This window comes from Rhamphochromis longiceps, linkage group LG3 (assembly GCF_057381845.1).
Source record: "Rhamphochromis longiceps isolate RC_006_pf linkage group LG3, R_longiceps_female_GT1.1, whole genome shotgun sequence".
NCBI lineage: Eukaryota > Metazoa > Chordata > Actinopteri > Cichliformes > Cichlidae > Rhamphochromis > Rhamphochromis longiceps.
In genome coordinates, this window is record NC_140559.1 from 24,620,565 (window position 1) to 24,645,122 (window position 24,558).

General features: G+C 39.3%; 3 protein-coding genes and 3 non-coding genes across 7 annotated transcripts; 1 reads left to right on the top strand and 5 right to left on the bottom strand.

Annotated features, from left to right (window-relative positions):
* The first annotated feature begins 743 nt into the window (after positions 1 to 743).
* Positions 744 to 15,515, top strand: aimp1b (aminoacyl tRNA synthetase complex interacting multifunctional protein 1b). Of its 2 annotated transcripts, XM_085390711.1 has the most exons (7): positions 746 to 900; positions 6,941 to 7,035; positions 7,223 to 7,336; positions 9,747 to 9,932; positions 10,018 to 10,217; positions 10,570 to 10,741; positions 12,565 to 15,515. In XM_085390711.1, exons 1-7 carry the CDS (start codon positions 869 to 871, stop codon positions 12,729 to 12,731), a joined length of 966 nt encoding a protein of 321 aa, XP_085246837.1. In that variant the 5' UTR covers positions 746 to 868; the 3' UTR covers positions 12,732 to 15,515. The 2 variants fall into 2 exon arrangements, with proteins under 2 accessions (XP_085246845.1, XP_085246837.1); XM_085390719.1 differs by lacking the exon at positions 7,223 to 7,336 and having other exon boundaries at positions 744 to 900.
* trnat-cgu (transfer RNA threonine (anticodon CGU)) lies at positions 5,649 to 5,720 on the bottom strand. Its single transcript has one exon. It is a non-coding gene; the product is annotated as a tRNA-Thr (tRNA).
* trnat-cgu (transfer RNA threonine (anticodon CGU)) lies at positions 7,948 to 8,019 on the bottom strand. Its single transcript has one exon. It is a non-coding gene; the product is annotated as a tRNA-Thr (tRNA).
* On the bottom strand, positions 8,987 to 9,058 carry trnat-cgu (transfer RNA threonine (anticodon CGU)). The gene has a single exon. It is a non-coding gene; the product is annotated as a tRNA-Thr (tRNA).
* On the bottom strand, positions 13,022 to 14,548 carry LOC146673605 (GTPase IMAP family member GIMD1-like). The gene is made up of 3 exons (XM_085390761.1): positions 14,383 to 14,548; positions 13,418 to 13,674; positions 13,022 to 13,294 (listed from the first exon to the last, which is right to left on the bottom strand). The coding sequence occupies exons 1-3, from the start codon at positions 14,546 to 14,548 to the stop codon at positions 13,022 to 13,024; spliced, it is 696 nt and encodes a 231-aa protein (XP_085246887.1).
* Positions 15,516 to 20,768: 5,253 nt separating the features above from the next.
* Positions 20,769 to 23,720, bottom strand: LOC146673606 (dickkopf-related protein 2-like). Its single transcript, XM_085390749.1, has 5 exons — positions 23,551 to 23,720; positions 23,212 to 23,381; positions 21,415 to 21,571; positions 21,185 to 21,307; positions 20,769 to 21,103 (listed from the first exon to the last, which is right to left on the bottom strand). The coding sequence occupies exons 2-5, from the start codon at positions 23,377 to 23,379 to the stop codon at positions 20,769 to 20,771; spliced, it is 783 nt and encodes a 260-aa protein (XP_085246875.1). The 5' UTR covers positions 23,380 to 23,381; positions 23,551 to 23,720.
* Between the last annotated feature and the right edge of the window lie 838 nt (positions 23,721 to 24,558).

A 24,558-nucleotide genomic window follows, 5' to 3' on the forward strand; every position in this document is an offset into this window, starting at 1 on the left:
CTTTCACTTCTTGTGATTGGGGGCTATGATGTGGGCTTCCTCGATGGAAGGTATTACTTTTTTTAAAAAGTCTTCCTTCATGTGGACTCTTCACGTTTTCTTTGGCGGAAAGCATTACACCTTCCACTGGGCTAGTCTTGATCCAATTTCCATAAATTTGTCATACGTTGCCAAACCATCAAAGTCATCGTCGCTGTGTTTGTTTTACAACTGGCGACTGGTCATTAGATCAGGGGCTACCTTCTCATTTCTTAGGTGGTCTAGAAAGGGACACCCTAAGAATTTGCTTGAAGGGAACGCTTTCGGAACACCTCCAATTTGCTAATGTCGGTTTTGAGAAAGGTCCATGTCTCAGATTAATGCAGATGGATAGATGAGGTGAATCTTGGGGGCCACACATTACTGTTCTTCTAAACATACAGATGCAAATTGACCCAGAAGGGTTCATACCCTTTTCACACATTCATACGTCGATGTATATTGTAATAACATTGTTATTGTGAATTTTTTTATTGTGAGCCACAACAACCTTGTGACAGCCATGCTTTATATTTAAATGTGTAGTTGAAATTGTGACAAAACGCACATTTTTACAATTCATAGTCTTCAAAGTCAGTGTGTCTGAGATCAACATCAGACATGAAAACACCTGAAGTATTTCAAAACTGTACAGTACTTGAGTGTAAATGTAACCTCCAGTCATTTCTTCCTCTCGGGTCTTGTGGGATTTAAATAGGGAGGTGTTTGACCTTTCACCTCCAGCTGGAGATGGAAGCTGACAGCTGACACACAGCATATCAGAGGCGAACACACACTCTCGGCGAGCTTCTGTCTGTGAGCGGCTGGCTGACCAACAACATCCTGCAGCATGGACAACACCGACAACCTGTTTCACCCCAGGTACGAACACCTGAGTGACTTTTAATCCTCCGCAAATCCTCACTTTGCTCTGTAGGCAGTTGCAAACATGGATCTGTGAGTGGAAATGTAAAGGCTGAATCTGTATAATCTATTTGTAAAGCTGCTGAGGAACTGTCATATACTAAACATGAAACTGTTCTGTATATGGCATGTTTAACATTTTTCTTTGAACTGGGAGTATAAAAAGTTTGGGCTGTTAGGGTCTTTTTAAAACCTCATCATTATCTTGCTGTTTAATATTTAAAATTCTTCCATGGTATTCAGCTCTTTTCCCTTTAAAAGATGCAGAAATTTGTTTTCCTTTCACGTCTTTTCTTCTCCATTATTTTGTTGGATTAAATAGGAGCGTTGTCATGTGTGAGTGTGTGGTGTGCCATTCGGTGATATTTTTAGCAGCAGGCCTCGCTGCAGCTGTTGTGTCTCTCTGCATGTCAGCTGTTCAGTAGCTGCTGTATGTGTTTGGTGGTCATGAAATTGAATCTGTCGAGTCTATTTGTGTTTATGGACATTAATTGTAGTTTTCCAGTTTCAAAAAGACACTCAACGTGGTGCAAGGTGCTGTTTTCAGAGGTCCTTTCACACGTCAGTTATTTTTACGCCTATGCTGATATTGGTCAGGCCCCCCTTTTCTCACCAAAACAGATCTGAGCCATCAGAGTGTGGACACAGGATGTCTGTGGGTGTTTTTGTGTAGGTGGATCCTTAATGAAGTTTTCTTTGGTCCATTTATGGAATTATATTAATGTCAAAATGTCATATGACATTATGTCATAGCAAAAACATAATTCGAGCAAATAATTTCATTTCACGGGCGCAATTAAATTCCTCACAAGGTAGAACTCAGCAGCCATGTCAACACCGAAGCCATCGCACATGTGAAAGTGTTTGCTTTGCACATGCTGCTACAGTTTTACGCTCTTGCAGGTATCTCTGCACTTGGAGAGGAATCCTGCAGAGCCCAAAGTAAAGTGATTTTTCATTTTGATGGACACTTCAGGTTACTGATTTAAACTGAGTTACACTATGACAGCGCTGTTTTAAACAGTTTTTTTAGAATTTGAAAACTAAAGTTTGCTGAATTAATCATTAAAGGTCTGCTGAGCAGCAGTGGAAATACTGACAACTGTCACTGGATTATTTAACACTGAAGGAATATTTAAACCACAGGATTCTGAGGTGAGTTCTGAAGCCTCTGCAGTGCTGTCCCATTAATGTGTTTTACAGTATTACATAGCTCATATGATTTAAAAAATGAAAAAAACAAAACATAACAAAAAGAAAACCCATAACGAGGACCTGCAAAGGAAGTGTGCAACAGAATCTGGCAATCATATGTTTGACCAAAATACAAATATTTAAACCTGGCAACAAAAAGTTGCTCTGTCTGCAGCAAAAACATGTAACTGCACAAACATGACTGGAAGGGACTTGTTCAAAATGGGCCCTTGAATTCTGCACTTTTTAAGATGTTTCTCAGTGTTAAAATGAAGCTTGGTGATAAACCAGTACATCCACAGCTGCACAATAGAAATACAAACAGCTGTGGGTAAACTATCATACTGCACTTTCAAAATGTCAATAAATCCTCAAAACTGATGTGTAGCACATATTCCCTCTTTCATGTTGATTTTTTTATTTATTCATAAATAAAACAATTATATAAAATTCATTATGAAACCAAATCCTATGTAAAAGAATTAAATTAATATAAAATATAAACCAACTAGTCTTTTTATGGATCTGATATCCTAGTCTATTTGGATTTGTGAGTAAATAAATATAAAAATGTGTCAAACAGAAAATAAAAGTGGGTTGTTGAATATAATTGGTGAAATAAAATGATTTGCTCAGATTATGTTTTTGCTTGCATATTTATTATGACATTAATATAATTCCATATTTTTGATATAACTAAGAAGTTAAATTCAGATAGGTATTAACCTAGTAACCTTTGTGATGGTGAGAGAAAATGGCAGCAAACTCTGTGTTTGTTTAAGAGGAACCAGGCGACACGTGGAGACAGGAACCTAATAACAAAAGGCAAGCCATTTATTAAGGCAAAAGACGAAGGTACATAATAAGAGAAACCAAAACAAATAGCTAATCTAAACTAGGAAAAACTAAACTAAGAGCAAAGCAAAGGGACAGTGGAAAAAAACTAGGGACCGGGAACACAGGGGTAGACAAACAGACAACCTGACAATGAACAAAGGAAGACCAAGGACTCAAATGCACAGAAGGGCAAACACAGCTGATACAAATAAACATGACACCAAAGGGAAAGCAAAACGAAACACACTGAACATGGACCATGAGACATTTAAAAACTGCAGGGTTTGGCTTCGTTTTCAAGTTGCAGCTTGGCTATAACTGTCACCAAATAAGCACAAGAGCAGAACTTCCCCTGATTTTAATGTAGACATTGTTACAGCACTCATTTCTTCCCTGCAGTCACAAGCACAAATGCCACCTCTCTTTCATCAGTTATCATATAATTAACCAGATTACCTCACTGGTTTACAAAGACTTTTGCTGCCGGCATGTTTCTTTTTACTTGCTTCTTTATCACTTACAATAACAGTAGCTGTTAAAGGGGATATTTGCTTTAATACTACAGAGATAAATGTGTCGGTGACATTGGAGTGTGTTTGTGTATGTAAATGCTGACCGCGCCACAGTGGAGAGCTCCGTCAGGCGTTTTTACATCGATCTTTATGCAAAAAGTCTGGCTTCTCTGAGCTATTTTTTTCTCCACAGATAATATCTGTGTAAACTTACCTGACAGCTTTTTCTGTGCTTTAATGTCTTAAATCAAAATCAAATCAATTTATTTATATAGCACTTTTCACAGGATAAAAACCACAAAGTGCTTCACAGTAATATAAAAACGGAAATACATAAAATATATCAATAATCAAACATACAGCACAAATCTAATTAAAAGCCAATCTAAATAAATGAGTCTTAGGCTGCTTTTTAAAAGAATAAATACAATCAAGGCAACATAATGATGGAGTCAGGACCAAGATTAGTTAATTAGTTAAGCTGCTGACACACTCACACTGACCTCTCGCCTGTCACTCAGACTCTTTGCACCTTTCTGGCCTTTTGCTTCAGCTGAAGCTCTTTTTTGTGATATGAGTTCCCCATAAATAACATTAATGATATAGATTCGTGAACAACATGAAAATGATCTTGCAGATGTGTAGAAAATGCAGGAAGGCTTATTTTGAAATGTCTCTTGCTCTTCACTTAACAATTGCCAGATTCCTTTTAACCTCTTTTGCCTTAAACTCTAAAAGCCAAAAAACATGTTTCAGATTTTCAGCCCACTGCATATGCAAACCCTTCAAAGTTATAAAATGAAAACTAAACATGCAAATTCAAAATTTTTTACAAATCAATGTTAGAGTGAGCGGTGTACTTAAGCATCCTCTTGTGTGAGAAACCAACCCGCAGCTTCTCAAAATTGCCCAAATGTGCCGAATATTAAAGTGCACAATGTCCCAGAGCAAGGACCAAGATATCTTTATCTTTATCATTTAGACTTTTATGGCATTGAGTTGCCAAAGAAAGCAAATTAAGCGTGAAATATTCAAATCATATGAGCCTTTTTAAATTCATAGAGGATGTTTAGGTCCCATATAAACACAATTCATTTACATTTGAAAGAACAGTAAAAATAAGTTTCTCCTGAGCTCAAATTACACAAACGAGGAAGATTTCTGGATATATTTGAATAAAACTATTCATAATGCAGAGGTGGGCAGTGAGTTTGATGTCTGGCATCAAACAGGAAGTGTTGTGTGGTGACTCATTTCAGTTTTGATCCAAAAAGCCCACAAAAAACAACCTGTCTTTGATTAACTCTGACATCTCACAATGTGTGTTTATGTGCTCGCCTTAGGCAAAGACAAACCCTTCACTTCCCCTCCTGTAAGATATCATCTATATAAACATTTCATCAGCACATTGGTGACATCGTCTCCTGTTTGTCAATCATTAAGTAGTTAAGCTACATGGAGGTTTACCACTCTGTACTTTGGACCCTTTTGGGTTCTCTGCACCTCACAAGAGACACTACAAGGACAGAATCTTTGGACTACCCTCCAGGAGCTTTTGTGACATCCCTAAATCTATGAATATACTGTAACAGCTTTGCTGCTATCCACTCTTCTGAGGATCTTTCCTGTTCATCTTTGTTGCATTAATGAAGGCCCACTTAAGAAAACCACATCTTTTAAACGCTCGTATAATATGTATGTGTGTGTGTCTCCTTCTGTTTCAGAGGGAGCGTGCTCTGTCTGATAGTGTAAGTTCCCGATAACCCAACTTTTGTGTTGCAGTTGGTTGTGAGAATCAGTGGTCAGGTACTGGCCTCTGTGTGGATTTCACCGTTGAAGTTTCCATCCTCTGCGATGAGCCCAGGAATGGGCTCTGTTTTGCTTCAAAATGCTAGCATCTCATTTCTTTTTCAAACAACAGGAAGCACTATATTTAAATGTCCCATTGAAGACTGTGGGACATTTATGTACTGCCAACACTGACTTTCTTATAGAATTTTCTTTCCAGAGACATTTAGTAAACAGAATTTCAGTCAAATCTGAAACTGGTAATCAGTTTAATGCCAACTCCAATCGATTCCAGTAGGTAGACAGTATATGCATACAAACACAGCAGATTGACAAGGTCCTTGAAGCATTCAATCTTGTTAGATACGAGGCATAAGGCATGAATGGGATTTGAACCCATGATCTTTGGTTTACGAGACCAACGCCTTACCACTTGGCCATCATGCCATGTGCTTCTTTACAGTTCTTACCATTCATCTCCATTCCAGTCAGTTCCAAGATGAAAAATATTCACAACCTCTTGGACAGCTAACATATTGAGATTTCTCTTTACTGGAACAAAGGAGTAAATGCCCCAAACACAACAACATGGCATTAGTGAAGTCACTACGAGGTGTGGCTCGGGATTTTTCTTCCCTGTAATGTTGCCTATAATGAGTTTATTATTGTCTGCTAATCTGGTCCTAAGTAGATATAGACTTGATTTAATCCTACAATCGGAAAATTGTAGGATTAGGAGATGAAGTAAATTAGAATATATATATATATTTAAAAGAAAATACTAACAGGAAAACACACGCTGAAGGGCTGAAGGGCCAAAGTCAGCAGATGGAGCTGATTTTGGCCCTTCAGCATGAGTGTTGTGTTACCAGTCCTGTTTATCATTAAGGTGAAAACCTAGAAATTTGTATGTGTCAACCACCTCAATGTCCAAGCCATAGATGTTCACCAGTGTGATGGGTGGTGGGTTTCTCTGGAAGTCAACCACCATGTCTTTCATCTTACTGGTGTTGATGTGCAGGTTGTTCACATCTGATGACCCATATACGTTAAATCATTTCCCTCAGACAGACATCCAAATGATGGCTGTTTCATTAGAGAACTTCTGGAGGCGACAGTTAGTATTTTGTGTCTCAAGTCCAGTGGAACTGAGAGAGGACCATTCCCTGATGCGGCCCTGTGGTTCATAGCATCACCTCAGACACATAACTCACGCACTGCAATCTGTTGGTGTGGTAATCGATAGTCTATGTAGTCAGATGACGATGGACTCCAGCTTTCCAGCTTCTTACTCAGCGGTGCAGGTTGAATTGTATTGAAGGAACTCAAGAAATTGAAAAACATGACTCTCACAGTCCTTCCACTGCTTTCGAGTTAAAACCACAGGCCTGAAGTGGTTAGCCTCCCTGGGAGCCCAGTCTTTGGCACTGGAAACAACAACAATGGTAACTAAATAACAACTGGTGCATCTGGAATGTTTACAAGGACCATCAATTGATGTTCTGAAACACTTATCTAGTTAATGGTTGCAAAAGAATCTATCCCAATTGCGCATGTCTCTTTTATATAACCTGCATGACATTTCATTGTACCTGAGAAAATGAAATCCGACTACTCCTCCAGATCAGCATCAGTAATTATTTTTGTGTGTCTGTTTTGTTTGTCAGTCTGGAGGCTGCTGTCATGAAGTTGGATCCAGAGGATGGGGAGCAGATCATAGACTACTTTAAAACCCACGCTCTGCTGACCAGAGAGAAAGCTCGTAAGACAGAAGAGCAGAGTTTGTTTATTATTCAGTTATCCATCAGCCAAATGATAGAGTTAATCACCAACTCAGAAGCTATTCTAATTTTGTAAATGAAGGACTAATAATCAATTGAAGACTTAGGTATCAAGAGGTAATGAACCCACTGTGGGTGTGATAAAACCTGCTTATTCGTGTGTTTCAGTTCTGCAGGCATCTGTCAGAGAGCAAAAAAAGCTGCTGGTGGAAAATGCCAAACTCAAGAAGGACATTGAACAGCTGAAAACTCAGCTGCAGGATAAACAGAGGAGACGTGCCGGTACATACACTTTTCATACTGCCGTGCACCATAATAGATTGACATTGAAATCGTGACAGGTCAAAAATTGCAGTTTTGTCTGTGACATGTGGTGACTTTCACAGAAAAGCAAGGAAAGTGTCTCATTAAATCTACAATTAGTTAAAGTAAAATAGAGTTATTGTTTTCAAGTAGACATGTTATATCACTTGACATCAGCTGTAGCCAATGTCAAATCCAGAGCAAGCTCAACTATACAGTAAAGGCATCAATGGGGCTTGAAACCACAATCTTTGGTTTAAAAGACAAAAGATTTGTGGTCTTACTACTTGGCAGCCATGCTATGTTTACACTACTTCATTTTCATGGCCACCACTTTCTTTGGAAATGGAACCTTCCTTCCCACCTAAACTTTCCAGTTTAGGGCGGGCGTGTGTATACTATCCTAAATCCTTGGTGTGGGTTAAATAGGGCTAAGAAACAGATTTCACTCTTTGTAAGTCTAAATTAGTCGAATGTTTTTTGTATTACAAGTTTCATTGACTACTATATTTGGGTAAGAAACTGGGGTAGTGTATCATCACGGACACATCAGTCAGTAAACATTCAGTATTGTTATAAACTCTCACTAAAGGCATGAATGGGGATTGAACCCATGATCTTTGGTTTACGAGACCAACGCCTTACTACTTGGCCACTATGCCTGCTTTGGGAATGAGGAGAAAATGCATCATCTATCCAGCCACTACCCCTTCTCGGGTGCCTTGTCAGTTAAGTTTAGTACAGTTGGATTTTAATGCTTAAACTCTGTCACTAGGAGCACATGCAGAGGATTAAATCACTACCTGGACCAATACTTGTCTTCGAGTATGGTTAGATTACTTTCTGAGCCATGTTTTCTGTTATTAACTGTCAATAACACATTCATTGGTGCCTTTCCTTCCTCAAGAATTCTAACTATAAGATTACTTTCTGCAACACAGAGACAGTAGTCTCTGAACATCACCAAGTGACTTTAAACATTGGTGATGCCTAACAGAGATTTTCATTTGCAGCAAAGCTTAAAAACTATGAAACAATCAAGACAGCAACTTTGGTAACTTAAGTAATGCCTTGTGATGTGGCATATAGCATGCAACACCTCAAGGAAGCACTAAGGGCATGGATGGGGATTGAACCCATTCTACTTGGTATAAGACACCAACGCCTTACTACTTGGCTACCACACCTGGATGAAGCACACTGTTGTTTACTCCAACTTTGACCCCATTACCTGGTTGCTGCAGCAGAAATTAATATACATTAGAACAGCAAACAAACATCGTGCCTTTGAAATCACTTTTCTATGTTTTTGGATATTCTACTATTTTGCCTGAGTGGTGGAACTTCAAGTTCTTCTCCTGCTTATTCCATCTGGTTGTAGCTTTACTGCGTTTTCCATTCAGAGACAATCTTCTGCTCACCTTGGTTGCAAAGATTTTGGAAATTCTGATGTCAAAGACAAAAACTGTTTACTTTGCCGATACCAGAATGCTCCATTCAAGAAGACTAGAAAGTCACATTAGGTTGTAGAGGACATCATAGGATATATCATTACTACCAGTGAAACTTCAGCATTCATGTGACATTAACATTACAAGACGCTGAACATGGAAGACATCCTTTGTAAGAAGGCATGGATGGGGATTGAACCCATGATTTTTGGTTTACGAGACCAACGCCTTACCACTTGGCCACCATGCCACTGTTGTTGCACTCTTTTGTCATACTTAAGGGTGTTGTCAGACATGGTCCATGTTTATTGTAGACAGTTGACAGGAATTTGTCTTAGTGTGGCCACATATACAACAGATCACATCCAAAAACATAGAATAAAGCACGTCATCATGCAGAATACAAGAATACAACTAAGATATTAAGAAAATAGAAATACTGCAATATATCAGGGTACAGAATCTGTACCTGATTATTACCCAACTGAGCATTTCACTTGTTGAAGACTAAACTTTGGAAAGAAAGGTCAGAAAGGTCCTTAAACAAACAGCAACTGAAAGCTGCTGCAGTAAAGGTCTGGTAGAGCATTAAAAAGTTGGAAAAGCAACTTCTTGCAATGTCAATAATTTCAAGACTTGCCAGCAAAGGGTTTTCAAACAATAATTAGAAATGAACATTGTATTTTCACTTATTTAATTTCTCCATTTACTTCTGAGCCCCTGAAATGACGGGATTGTGTTGAAAATACTTTACTGCCTCATATTTTCATGCAGTCCTTTCGTTCAACCCTTTGAATTCAAGGTGAAAGTCTCCACTTCAGCTGCATCTGAGTGGTTTCATTTAAAATTGAATGTAGTAATATATAGAACCAATATTAGCAAAGAAAGTTGTCTTTGCATTTATTTGCTGATGAGGCACTGCCATGTCTTTCTTTCAGCTAAAAGTTTGCTCCCTACGGCTCCGCCTCCACAGACCCCTAACCTTACCTCTACTACAGCTGCCAATCAACCGTCTTCACCTGCTGGTGCAACAGGTGCTTTTCAGGTCAATCCTCTTCCTTCTTCCTCCTCCTCACATGAGCGGAGAGACAAACACAGCAGGAGGAGGAGAGGAGAGAGGAAAGGTGAGAGTAGAGTGAAAGACAAAGTCAAATAAAATGAGATAGCAAAAAATATAAATAAAATTACTGACTCTCTTTGTCTACTCAGCTCGTTCAACCTCGGACCTTCTTTCCCTGGGGATGGAGTCACAGGTTGACGTGTCACGACTTGACCTGAGGGTGGGACGAATCCTCAGCGCCCGCGTCCACCCGCTGGCCGAAGCCATGATTGTGCAGGAGGTGGACATGGGAGAAAACAGCTCCCGGACGGTGGTTAGTAAGGTGGGACAGGAAGCAAAACCTGAGGAGGTAATGTGACTTTATACTGAAAACTATCATCAACTTTGTTATTGCTTTAAATAGGCTATATACAGTATACTAAATGAAAATACAATATTAATAAAAAATATTATTGTTATTATTTTACATTTACATTTTTTGTCAGAGTACTGAAATTTTTTTCCAGTAAGTATATTGATGGCATTTTAATTTTTTAAATTAACATAGTTTTTTTTTAAAAAATATTATTACTTAATAAAAATTATAAATGTATAATTTGCCCTTAACATATACTGCTTAGCATTTCGAGTATTTTTTACTTTTCTACTAAATAACTTCTATTTAATGCTTACAAAACAAAATAGTTTCTTTCTCTCTGTAGCTTCAGGGCTCCTTAGCTGTGTTGCTATGCAACGTCAAGGCCTGTAAGCTGAAGGGCGTGGTCTCCCAGGCCCGCCTCCTCTGCTGCTGCATCTCGGATGACTGTGTTGAACTGTTAGTCCCGCCCACAGGCTCCACCCCAGGAGACAGGGTCACTTTTCTCAACTACCCTGGTAACAATGTAGCATTAAAATATATGAACACAGTGACTGAGTTAAGCAGAGTTTTAAAAGCAGTTTATAGAAGCGATTGTAACTCAGATTAAACAGACGCAGGGCAATCGTGGCTCAAGAGTTGGCATTTCGTCTTGTAATCGGAAGGTTGCCGGTTCGAGCCCCAGCTTGGACAGTCTCGGTCTTTGTGTCCTTGGGCAAGACACTTCACCCACTGCCTACTGGTGATGCCCAGAGGGGCCGATGGCGCGATATGGCAGCTTCGCTTCTGTCAGTCTGCCCCAGGGCAGCTGTGGCTACAACTATAGCTTGCCTCCACCAGTGTGTGAATGAATAATGGAAGTGTACAGTGCTTTGAGCTTCTCGAAAAGCGCTATATAAATGCAATCCATTATTATTTATTTCTCTGCCGACAGTTTTTAAAGCTTAAACTGACTAAAGATTCTGATACCATCTTCTCAAGCATGAGTATAAAGAAGAAAATGCTGCTGAAATTGATCAATTTGTTTTTAAATTAGACTTAGTTTTTTCCATAATGTCTTTTGCGGGTAAATCAGCAGGTACTTTCGGTAAATAGTGCAGGGGTCTCAAACTCCAGTCCTCAAGGGCCATTGTCCTGCAACTTTTCCATGTGCCCCTGCTGCAACACACTTGCATGCTGAGGTGGCAGTTCAGCCATTTGATTCTAGTTACAGCAGCTCATGAGTGAATAAACATGGTGCAATAAAAGTACTTTTAGCTTTCTTACAACAAGCCTCATTTGCACATACATTCATGTAAATAAATTTTTTCTCCCTAACCCAACATTCAAACGCTGGTGGACATATGAGGGTTCAGTATAATGCTAAGAATACTTTGATATCTAGAACAGGAGCCAGGGATCTAACCACCGACCTTCTGATTAGCAAGTGACTTGCATCATATCATTTTAAAAAGTTATTGTCTAAAAATGTTAAAAATAAAGTAAACATCAATGTCCACAACTTTCTATACTTTTCTGACCCAAAGAAGCAAAGCAATAACAAGTATAACTGAAAAAATCACTGGAAGCTGCCACTCAGCAAAGAATTCAACCAATCATTCGAAAGTGGGCTTAAAGAGAAAGGAGTTAAAGTAGGTTGTGTCAGACAGAGGATCCATCCATCCATTCGCTTCCACTTATCCTTCTCAGGGTCACGGGGAGCACTGGAGCCTATCCCAGCTGTCATAGGGCGAGAGGCGGGGTACACCCTGGACAGGTTGCCAGTCTGTCGCAGGGTTAACACACAGGGACAGACAACCATTCGCACTCACATTCACTCGCACATTCACACATTCAGAAAGAGGATGCATAACCATAATAGAGATTTATAGTAATGTATCTGGAGAGCTAGAAATAATTGATTGACATGATCTTTTTTCACTTTATTCCTTATGTGAATTAAAAGAAATCAAATCATTTGACTCTTCGTGAATGACTGAAGACATAAAAGATGTACTTTAATTCATCTTGATGCAAATTTCTAAAATATGTTATAAACCAAAGAATATAGACACAGATTAAATTTTTTGGGCTCTGGTGTAACAACGACACAGATTTGCATCTTACTACTAAACATTAACAAAGTAATGATCATTTTCCGGACGGGAAGAAATCCAATCATGTCGTTGTCAGTTAAAACCTTGATAGTTAGTTGCAAGAAGCCATAGTTTGTTGTGCCTGTGAATAAAATACATTTGTTAAATTAAAAAGTAGGAGATAAAGTCCTTGTTTTGTATCTGCACCACAAAAACATTTGGGTTTTTTTCACTTTCCTTCACTGTCTTTCTCTTCCCGTGTTCAGGTGAGCCGGACAAGGAGCTGCAGTCCAAGGAGAAAGTTTGGGAGCTTCTCCAGCCGGACCTGCAGGTCGATGGCAGGGGCGTGGCCAATTACAAAGGATGTAGCTTTGAGGTGAAAGGCAAGGGGCTGTGCAGGGCCCCCTCCCTCACCAACTGCATCATCAGATAGAAGTTTGTGTAACTGTGAAAATCCTGTGCAGCACTGCGGTACATGCTTACTGTGACTAAGCACCTGTTTCTTCAGGTGTTTTGTAAATGAAGAGTTTAACAAACTTGTCACTGTGTGGTGTCAGTGGTCTCTGTTCAAACACAAAGCAGTTAAAGCAATACCGAACACTTTAAGTGAATAATAAAGCAGCCATAAGAAAGAAATACATAATTTCTTTCCACAAATAACTTTATGTGATAAGAAGCTGACTTCAGATTTAAAGATTAACCAAATAAAGGCCCCACATGGTGTCAGACAGAGGTCCTGATGGTCAGAGCCCTGTGATGGTTCTTGGCTGAGAGGCAAAGAATTTGGTCTCTGAGTGGTCGCCCTCTGACTGACGACCAATCACTGGTGTTATCTAGGAACCAGACCCCGCCCCTTATTTCCCCAGCCAGATTTCTGAGCCAGCCAGTAAAGGGCTGGGCAAGGTAGGCTGAAGGCTGAAGCCCCGTCTCTCTCAGGTGGTCAGAATGCGTGAGGATAAGTATGGAATGCTGATGCCATTCTGGACCAAGGAGCTTCTGAAGGCCAAAATACAAACACAGAAAACAAACACAATTAGCAGATGCAGACAATGCTGTTAAAAATAACACAAGATGACCATGAGCTCAGGGGCCTGATATCCGAGTCACAGAGCGCAGTACCTCTGCATGCTGCTGCAGGTGTTTGCCTTCGTGCGGCAGGTCGGCTCTCACAACGATGCCGAGCACATGCACGCCTTCAGGGCAGAGTTGGTGGATGCTCAGTGGGTCAGGCACTCCAGGAGGCGTGTCAACAATTCTCAGCATCATGTCAGTCTCCACCCCCTGTCTTCTGAAAAAGCGTGGAAAAGTGCGCCAGAGGAGGCGACACTCAGTGGTCACACCTGAGATGCTTCTTCCTGTTTGGAATTCGTCTCCACCTGTCAGATGCAAAAATCTGTAGTATTTTTTTTCATCCTTAGCAAATCACGTTTAGTGATTTTACATGATTAAGTTAATTTATCATTGTGTATGTGCTATAAGGAGAAAGGTGATTCTAAATAGAGCTTGTCCATAATTTTACATTTCTTATGTTCATCATATTTCTTAAATGAACAAGAACCAACTTTCAGGGCTTAAAAAATTAAACCTGCAGTTTCTCTAATGTCCACTTGAGGCTGATTTCAAAAGAGTGTCAGTTTCCAAAGGCTCCCATGTTAAAATGTTAACTTTACAGCAGAAACAAATATGTTTACAGCCTGATACAAAGAACAATTTTGGTTTCTATTTTTCCTTTTTATACTATGTTTCCAGTTAAAGGCACTGGCGCTAGGGACATGGCCTCTTTGCCTGCAAGGTTGACTCTGAAACAGGTGGCTAACTGAAGTGTCTGAACTGTGAAATACTGTAGCTTTCTTGTGTGGCAAAGCCCATTCAAGGAGTTTGTGCTTCAGTTCTGGTATACCAGTCTGCACCAGCATTGCACCTGTACAGGACACTGGATCTAAACAAACAAGCATGGGTGTGGCCAAACTTCAAAATATGGAGTCCAGACTCAGTGGCAATTTGGGAAATGTTTCTATGGATACACCATCAAAAGAGACATAAAGCAAAATGTATTTAAAAGAAAGTTCTGTAGAAGGACTGACCAAGAAGAGCATTCCCCACAGAGCTCCTCCCACTCTGAGGGCCGCCTAGCAAAACCACGTTCAAGACCAGCACGTCCCTTTTGCCATCACCATGATGATTAACCCACCTGCTGAGGAAATCAAAGAGGCTGTTTCCAGGTTGACCGTGTTCAGCTTTGAGAGCCATCTGAAAAAACAAAGTCTTCTGAATACACGTCTCACAGTGTTTAATATAAAAGTCACACACTGTTTAACACTGATTATTCTTTATTTCTAAAGACTTTTCTCATTCAATGTCATATTGTGAGATTTGATATAAATACTTTACAACCTCATACAAATATCAGGTATTAAATCAACAGATTTTAAGCTTTTTTGTTTAATTTCATAGTGTTAGATGCAACACACAAAGGTTAAAGGCAGGGCGAGAGCAACTAAAATACATTTCAAAAAGAGATTTTATGTAAAACTTTTATTCCTATTTAATCTTATTATAATAGGCTGGATGGTTTCTTGATAAAAAAAATAACAACACATACATTAAGTTTATAGGTACATAAATATTTCTGGCTTTCTTCGAGCTTTGCACCTGTCAGTACTAAGCTAAGGTCAGGACTGAGTAGTATCCCAGACCGATCCAGTTTGCATCCAACAGAAGTCGAAGGACAAACGAGTGGAGCTATAAAATTCATTAGTCAAAGTTTTATTGAGACATTATTTTATTCTAATTGTAAAAAAAAACCTCATTACACTAACTAACCATTAAGAAAGAGGTCTCATAGGGTCATGAACAGTAATATTTTCTTTAACTTAAAGGCTTTGAAACTGTAGTTAAACAAAAGTGAGTCTTACCTGCTTTACTTTACCAGGAGAGGCAAAAGGTTCAAGGACTGCATATGCTTGATATGGGAGGTTGAATGTGTATTTACGGGAGTGGTTACTGGTTAAACTATAACTTGCCGGTCCTATCTGTGCCTCGCTGCAGTTTTATTGGGTTATAAAAGCAACAAACATCCGTGCAATTCCTGACACTGATGTTCCCTGTGTTACCTGTTGTGATTAAATCTTCTGTCAGCTTGCATCAACTAAAACCAACAGGCAAACAGAATTCATGACTTGTAAATAATGAAGCAGGTTTTAAGGGAAAACTGTCCCACAGAGCAATCATCTACTCTCAGTTTTTCCTGAAAAAGTCAAATGAAAAGACATTTTATGACAGACTGCAGCTCATTGATAATACATCGCTCATTCATCACTGATTTACAATTTGTTCACGGTAATTGGAATTACAGTGAACCTCCGTATAGTTACTGTAATGTAGATTTAAAGTATTTAACTATTTAACTTAGCTTACTATAACATTGTAAAATGGTACTTACACTGTAAACACTTGCAAATTACAGTATAATGCTGCAATTCGTTACATGTATTATTTTTATGTCTTTAGACTGAAAAGTACTCACGGTGTGTTGCCATCAGTGTTGGGTAAGTTACTTTAAATTAGTAACTTAGTTACATTACTAGTTACTTCTATCAAAAGTAACTCAGTTACTTCAAGTTACTCGTTACTTTCAGAGTAACTAGTTACTAGGGAAAGTAACTTTGGTTTTACTCAGAATTCTCTTGTTAATGTGTTGCTTCCGTAACTGGATACCCAGCAAGACTGTCAGTCTTCTAGCTTGCTTACTTGCCACAAGTGCACTGTGCCACCTACCAATAGAAAGGAAAAGATAATGTGCATATTTCCACGAGAGAAATCCCACGCCTGATTCTATCCTAGCCTGCTTTTTACATCCAACACAAAAACTGCAGTCGTGGTGCTTTCGATTGTACTCAGAACTCGGAAATTCTGCCTTCTGAATAGGAAGATGTAGGTAACACCAGACTGCAGATGAGCTGCATACAGGGCTGGACTGGGACAAAAAAATCGTCCCGGGCATTTTGACTAGAGACTGGCCCACCATTATAGGAAAAATCATAAAGCCTTTGAATGAAAATAAACACTGTTGTGACAGTGATGTACACTGTTCTGATGGTATATATGTATCAATCTATCAATTGTTTGTTGCAAGACTCAGATAATTATTTTTTTAAAAGCTAGACATTTGAAATGAGAATAAGAAAGTATTTCCTTCTGCCCCCCTTTCCCTTTTAATGTCCTACATGGACCCCTGGCAACACTTTGCTAGACCCGCCCCTGCACAATTACCAGCTGTCAGCTACTTAGAAAAGGATCCTGGTGTTATTTGTCTCTCAGAAACAGTTCATAACTTCCCTTCAACTCATTCATGTCACCTAAAAGGTAAACCTGTTTCTCCATCACAGCTCTGATGATTCAGTAAGGACATCTCCTGGTTTCATCCTCATGTTTCCCTCTCACCAGATAACCAAACCGATATCATGACCAGCAGCTTTACAGCTGTGGCTCCAGCAAACATCAGCTGATACTAGAAATTAATATTAAATAAATTCTAACAACAGCTGATCAAGCTTAAACGTGCTGCTGTTGTTTAGCGCGACATCCGCTGGTTTCCTCTTTCTGGCGCAAAGTGGGTGATAAACAAACAAGAGAGAAAAGTCGATCAGCTGATCATTGATCAGTTTCATGATTTAAGTAGAAACGGGAGAGGGAGGGTGAGAGGATGAAAGAAGAAGAGGCAGCTGTGCAGCAAAGACACAGTAACTCCAGCTTTGTGTCTTTTTCATTGCAGCTGAAGTCTGGGACAAACTGTTCCTTTTCACCTCAATAAGAAACCCGTAATATTTTCTCTGAATACCAGACGATTCCGTTTTTTACGGGACGGTTGGCAACTCTAATAACTTATGAACAAAATAAAGTTCAACATCAGTAACATAGCACCCACCCAGCTGTATAGAAACTCCGTCATGCTAGCTAGCACGCAGTACGGAAAAGTCAGCACAACGAAAATAAACTCCTCCTAAACTTGGTTTATATCTGACCCAGATGGACTGCAGGTCATAACTTCTTACCTGAAGTTCAGTTCACCTGATACTCGGACCGGCGGCCGCTTTGGGTCTCTCCTCTTGCCTCCCTTTTCCTTCATCCACCTGCTGGCCTCCACCACTTGCTAATGTTATTGAATCTGTGGAAGCTCCGCGATAGCCACCACACGAAGTAACGAATAATGAGCCTATCTAAATCCCAGTAACGAGTAACGCGTTCCTGGTTTTGGCATAATTAGTTACCGTGCTCTTTACCACAATAATAACGTAGTTACTGTAACGCGTTACTTAATAACGCGTTAGTCCCAACACTGGTTGCCATAAAACCAAAACTAACACAAAATTAATTTTAAAAACTGACTCAAAACATTAAATTTATGGTGTTACTGCCATGTCAATTTAAACATATTGGAGAAAATACAGACATGTTTAACAGTGAGCCCTTACACCAGCGGTGTGAAACATTAGACTTGGGGGCCAGTAGTGGCCTGGCAAACACTCCAATCTAGCCTGTTGGACGACTTTGGAAAATGTGAAGGAGGACATAAATTTTTAACTTTTAATTGTATTTTTTTTTTCTTTTAACAGATTTACAACTTTTCTTACCAATAAAGACCTGCCCCATAGCCGCAGCCTCATATGACACCAAAATGATGGTTTTGTAATTGTAAACACTTTCACTTTCTTTCATTTACTACAGCTGCATTTCATTGTCATGTAGAAAAACCGAGACATATTGTTGCAATTACGCTTCTTTTTCTTACATTAAGTTAATTCGTTGATTAATTGTGTAGTTACATTTCAATACAGTAGAAGAAAGGGGATTTTTACCGGTTTGGTCCAAACATATACATATAGTAGACTAGATGTTGTCTTATATCCTGCTTTATTTCACTTTGACCATGCGGATAATAATGCAAAGTTTAAACCTTAATACAATTTTAAAAAGTAAGTTATAATAACAAAGAAATCACCCGCTGGTAATGTTAGTATGAAGGGGCAGATTAGGATTAGATCTAGGCCAAAACCATAAATGCTTAGTTTATTTTAACATGGATTCTTTGGGATGGACTCTCTGTTGGAGTCAGCCTCAAGTGGTGATTGGAGGAACTAAGCTAAGAGCTAAGAATCAGGTTATCATGAGAGCAACAAGGAAAACTTAGGAAGGAAACGAGGAACGTGACGCTCATGCAGATAAATCACCCACGCAGAATATATGTGAACAGGGAAGCTGGGAAACACAGCTGGAGGGGTATGGAAAACACTGTGTGTGTTTGTTATCTTTATGACAACCATACACAGAGCGAGAACAGCTATGCCCAGCAGCTACCAGCCACAATGAAACCAACACATGTTCTTTTCTGTTGTCCTGTCCAGACCTTCAAAAGATCACAATCAATTGGAAGGAAGGTTTTAGGAAACAAACAAACAAACAAATCCTTACATGGTCATACCCACATGCCATCAGATTGTAGTTTTATTCTTGTAGACCTTTAAAACGGTTTTTATCAGATCAGACCTCACTTAACCTCTTTCTTTACAAACCTTTGGAGATGATTCCTTTCCCACTTTAGCTTGTGTTATCAGTGCCCATCAGCTAAGTGGAAAAACATTAAATAAGCATGTGGTCTGAGCAGATGCAGGGCTCTCTGTAACAGATATTAAAGCATGAGAAGGATGTGATTTAACCACTAGTTTTATGTACTCAAGTTCAATCTTACTGCATTGTATTGTTCAAGTGACCAGAGAGCCTAGGGATCCTTCTTACTGGTCTCCTTTCTACTTAAAAACTTTAATTTTTCTCAGTTCAGAACAGAACTCCTAATGATAGATTTTCTGTCTAAAGTATGCTAAACGCTACTTTTAACCAAAATTGCAGCATTAGCTCTATACAAAGCCACAACAGTTTAACACATCTTAGATTAACACACAAAACAAATATACTTAAGCCCATTTTGTTGTTTAGATACACAAAAAACAAATAAGAACAACAATCACAGTCACAACTTACATTTATTATGATCTAGGCTACCACTTGCTACAAGCTAACTGCTAGTAAACAATAACAAATCCAGTAGAAATGGGCATCTTACAAGTATCCCAACAATAATGAAACAGAAAAAATAACTGATTATGATTGGAAATGACAACTTAAATCTTGTGGGTTGTTATCAGACATTACACTTTCCAAACATGGCATACTTTCAGCCATATAGCTTAAAAGGTAAATCTTAAGGAGTTCAACTATGTTCAACTTAGATTGACAAATAGTTTTATGTTACATTACAATTTCCTTTATAATTGCTGGTATAAAATCAGCAGAGTGCTACAACCAATTAAATCTGATACATATTTACACCAACATTAACTCAAAAATATACAGACACCACTTACAGGAAAGTAATTCCTCTCGACAGCCTCAGACCTGAAACTTGAGGATGTTTTTAAATGTGTTTGTGTAAAAAACTGTTTGAATTATTTTATTGAATTATTTTGTCTTTTTTTTTTGGAATTTTTGGTTCCTTACTTTATCATTACTATAAATTTTCCTAAAGAAAATATTAAATTTGGAGGTTCTTGGTATAATTTCGTGCTCCAGCATCAAGCACATTATTATTATTTTTTAGATGCCTCTGATTTGACAAAAGAAGAGAAGGTTAACATATCTGAGGCACTGTTTTGGAACATTATTTTATTGTAACATTATATAACTACAAATGTATTTTTTCAGAAAATTTAGCGCTTGGGTCTCTGAAGTCCAATGGGTTAGAGTAATATTTGCACCTCTTGAGTGCTTCAGTTGAAAATCATCACCTAGTTTAACACCTGTAAAAGCTTATTTTCTTTTTTCTTTACAGGTTGAAATTGTGGAGAAGTGTTTGAAGATTGAGTTCAGTATTCCTTCTTAGTTTTAATTCAACGTTTTAGCTAATACAGGTTTGTTTGATAACTATTTTTCCTCTTTAGTAACGAAGTAATGATGTTATCTTTGTTTTGGGAATATGAAAACAAAACCTTTTCATTTCAGGTTTCTTCAAAATCTCAGCACATGAATACATGTGCTGGAGGCAGTTGCAGCAGATATGCATTAGGGATCAAACACCGGTTCTTTTCGTGGTGGTGCAAATGGGGTCAAACTGGATTTCAAAGTGGTTTCTGCTTGTCTAGACACAAATGAGGAAACAAGATCTGCACCACAAAGAGTTTCACTTCCTGCTGAGTTTGCCTGTCAGTGCAGCCTGGCAGGACGCTAATTAGCATTAGCATGTAGAAACACTGTAAGATGTAGTGGGGGAGGGGCCACGGGTGTTGTCATGCATTTAACAAGTTATGTTATTCACCCCTCCCTTCATTCCACAGGTCTTCATTTTCTGTCTCTGAGGTAAGTCATTGGCAAAAGCAGCAACTCACTAGTCCTTAGTCATTCTTTCGGTTTGTCCACTTCATTTAGATCGGTGACACACATGAAGCCTTGCCTTGGCTGGTGATGCAGAGCCTGAAGACAGTCCTGAGGAGTAGCGAGATGAGGTTGCCGAGAAGTTGAACCGTGACACTGCAGCTAGTTGGGTACCGGGTTCTCGCAGTGTCCGGCAGATGAGTCCGTCCCCACAGGGACAGCGCTGGAACAGCTCCAGACCGTGGTTCCCCTTGCGTCGGTGTCGCGTGCAAACCTGTCCTTCACGTAGCACGGGCTTGCAGATGCGAGTCCAAAAGTGACGGGCGCAGCACAGACCGTCCAAGCAGTCGGATGAGCGCAAGCAAGGATTCCCGACCTGACCTGAAACAAACACACAAACCCTTAGAGAAACATGAAGGAGGCAGGGGGAAACATACTGCGGGTTTATAACACTAATCTCACTTCTGCCAGGGGATCCTTTGGCTTCCTGCCTCCCGCCTTTCTTTTTGGTGAGCGGGCTTAGCGCTCCATCAGTGTTTGGAATCCTCTCAGACACAAAGCCGTCCACATCAGGAACACAAATATCTGCCGCAGGAAGAACATAGAGATAATACACTTGATAAAATTTTAATTATGAATAGTTTATTGTCATTAATGTTAAACTGAAGTTTTCTGTAGAGGAGCATCTAAACTGTTGCTGCAGCGGTTGGTGGGGCAACACATTGTGTCCCTGAGGCAGGGCCTCTTCCTTCTGCGGCAGGTCTTGCAGTGGGAGTGGGCAGGACGTCTTGAGGAGGTGTGACAGTAGTTCCCCTCTCTGCACTCCAGGTCACTCATGCACTGGTAGACCTGCAGACAGACACACAAACATTATTACAGAGTAACAAATGAACCTGGTTTTCGTTTTGTAATTTAAGGTGATCTTTTCGTACTGGTGAAAAAATAGCATGAAATAACAAACGGAGGGCTTAAACTACTCTGACTTGCAGTGCCCTGAGCCACTTTATGTGAGATTTATACTTCTGGACTAAATCTACGCCATAGGTAAGTCTTAACTGCAGACCTCTCTGAAAAAGTAACTACATGTAACATAAACACAGTCTTCAAATATTGTGATTGGCCTGAAATCCGAATATGCATTTCTGGCTAGTTTTCCTCTGATTGTCAATGGATCATAAATGTCATCGACTCATTATAGGCTTGCATAGGCGACATCATAGGCTCAACGCAGAATTATCAGCGTTTAATTTTGTAGCACTCTTCTAAAGTACACCTCAACATTACAACTTAAAACTGTACATTGGGGCAAAACAGTCCAGTTGATAAACCAAAGAAACCTTTTATTATCCTTCCCGATGATGTTGAAAGCCAAAGAAATTTTAAAACATCATCATAGTTTTTTTTTTTATCATGAAAGCTTACAGCATCATAACAGCTGAGAAGTGCACCTGAAACAGTATCCTGCTGATAAAAAAGGCCAATGAACTTTTTGAAACAATGTGATGTTCTTGATGATAATGTTTAGAAACATGTAAATATTATAAGTGACTGGTAACCCAGATGGTACCTGTAATTTGAAAGTGAATACAGACTTGTAATATTCCCACCAATCAAACGTTTGAAACAACAAAAAAAGACCAAAACTCCTGTCAAACTGAAGCAATGTAACCAATAATGTTCAGTCAATAAAGCTTTTGAAACATTGCAACAACACTGCAAATAAACATTTCTCTCTCTCTCTCTCTCTGTATATATATATATGTGTGTGTGTGTGTGTGTGTGTCTGTGTGTGTGTGTGTGTGTGTGTGTGTGTCTGTGTGTGTCTGTGTGTGTGTGTGTGTGTGTGTGTGTGTGTGTGTGTGTGTGTGTGTGTGTGTGTTTTATTTAACAATGAAAAGGACCCGAGTCCAAAAGTGCTTTGTCAGCAGCACATAACTTTACAGGGAGTAGGAAAGAGTCAACTAAACTAACGTTTTCGATACAACTAAAGATTAAAGGCCAATAAAATTTTAATGAGCTTTGTAACATTGTAATAGTTTGGTCAATAAAATTTACATATTAAAATACATCGTAACAAACAAAAATCCCCTGTCCATTTAGTTTAGAAACATTGTAGCTAAAAGTTTAGCTAAAGTTGTTAATTAACTTTAATTAGTAGTAAATTAGTTAAAAGTCATATTTATATATGTAAATAGTGAGATCTGTGGACTCGGTTAAAAAGCAGCTAAAAAGTCATCTGTTTAAATGTGCTTTTGTAACCAATGCTGTTTTGGCTTTTAAATTGATTAGCCCTTTGTTTTATCCAACTAGAAAGTTCCTATAAAAATACATTTTTCACTCATTTCTTACTTGCCATTACATTTGCATGAAGTGGGACTTTAAATTGTGTGAGAGGCAAATGTTTGATTTGATTGACTTCAAAGCACAGACTTGTTGAGACTTCTGTGAACCCCCTCAGACTGAAACACGCATCGTGGTAACAGACTCACCGTCAGGTCCACTCTCGGCTCCCACGCGCTCCTGTTTATCGGCAGCGCGTCACTGTCCCCGAGGATCTCCGTACTGACGGAATTCTGTCCGACGCGCGCCTGCCCGCAGCGAGAACACGCCAAAAGCGCGATCCCGAAACTGACCAGCAGCACCAACCAGCGGCTCATGACTGCAATCAAGATTTCATTAGACACTGTGAATAAAATCACTTCATGTACTGACATACCATTATCATCATCCTTTCTTAAACATACGGACTTTAATATCTCCACAAGAATAAACAAGAGACAGTAGCGGTCTAAATGTTTTCCATTTAAACCAGCAAAAAAATCACTCACTTGTCAGCTGTAGACTTTCTAATGGATGGAAGAAAATCGTCACAGTCCCGTGCAGTTTGCTGCTGCAGGTTTAAATTTCCCGTTGCTTCCTTTTTTTTAAAAAATTAAACCAACTCCCAGGAGCGCACGAAAATAAGAATAAGAAGACGAGCCTTCGCTTCAGTCCTGTCCTTCAGTGCAGGACAGGTGAGAGGAACCCGGACCCTGATCCACTTTATACAAATCCGATCCTCCCACATCCTTGGTCACGCGGAGCCCTAACCCGCCCCTGCAACGCTTACATCGATACCCCCACCCTGGCACCTGCATCCACGGCTGCAGGTGACAGGGTGACAGCGGAGGCACTGTTTAGCTGTAAAGCTCCATATGGTGAGTTTGCTGTTTTTGCCATTCAAAAGTCCCATTGAAAAACAGAAGTTTTACTGGGAAACCTGAAACATGGGGTATAAAAAAGTGGAAAAGTACACACACACACACACACACACACACACACACACACACACACACACACACACACACACACACACACATATGAAATGAAATGAAATGCATATTGAAAACAATATGCAAATTTAAATATAATAAAAAATTAAAATAAATACAAAAAAATGCTGTCCTTCTAAAATGTGTTTTCAGCAGATGTTTTAATCAAACTACATATCCATTCAATATGATTGATGGGGCTATGGATTAGGTTATCCTTCTGACTCACTTGTATGTGAAATTCCTTGAAGTGGTAGTGGTGAGGATCTCAGTAATCTGAGCTCTCATTTTGATATATCACTGAAATGGCAGGAAAGACCGACCGCTTGCACTCTTGTGTCTCCACATCAGTGGTTCTTTTAATAAAAAGCTCATTAAACCTAAATCTGGTGATAAAGTGACCAAAGGGCTTATCTTCAGGAGTAATTAACAGTGTGTAGGAATAAAAATATTTCAGCCTGAAGTGGAATTGTGACAACAGCTTGTACATTGAGGCGATCGTGGCTCAAGAGTTGGCAGTTCATC

What these genes read in the sequence shown, in the direction of transcription:
- LOC146673605 (XM_085390761.1), bottom strand. Translation starts at nt 14,548, where the DNA reads ATGGCTCTCAAAGCTGAACACGGTCAACCTGGAAACAGCCTCTTTGAT. An exon ending in TGTGGGGAATGCTCTTCTTG is followed by an intron (nt 13,675 to 14,382) that starts GTCAGTCCTTCT and finishes TGCATCTGACAG; the next exon opens with GTGGAGACGAATTCCAAACA. An exon ending in ACCTGCAGCAGCATGCAGAG is followed by an intron (nt 13,295 to 13,417) that starts GTACTGCGCTCT and finishes TTTGGCCTTCAG; the next exon opens with AAGCTCCTTGGTCCAGAATG.
- aimp1b (XM_085390711.1), top strand. Translation starts at nt 869, where the DNA reads ATGGACAACACCGACAACCTGTTTCACCCCAG. An exon ending in GCTGACCAGAGAGAAAGCTC is followed by an intron (nt 7,036 to 7,222) that starts GTAAGACAGAAG and finishes CGTGTGTTTCAG; the next exon opens with TTCTGCAGGCATCTGTCAGA. An exon ending in AGGAAGCAAAACCTGAGGAG is followed by an intron (nt 10,218 to 10,569) that starts GTAATGTGACTT and finishes TTCTCTCTGTAG; the next exon opens with CTTCAGGGCTCCTTAGCTGT.
- LOC146673606 (XM_085390749.1), bottom strand. Translation starts at nt 23,379, where the DNA reads ATGAGCCGCTGGTTGGTGCTGCTGGTCAGTTTCGGGATCGCGCTTTTG. An exon ending in AGCCGAGAGTGGACCTGACG is followed by an intron (nt 21,572 to 23,211) that starts GTGAGTCTGTTA and finishes GTCTGTCTGCAG; the next exon opens with GTCTACCAGTGCATGAGTGA. An exon ending in CAAAGGATCCCCTGGCAGAA is followed by an intron (nt 21,104 to 21,184) that starts GTGAGATTAGTG and finishes TGTTTGTTTCAG; the next exon opens with GTCAGGTCGGGAATCCTTGC.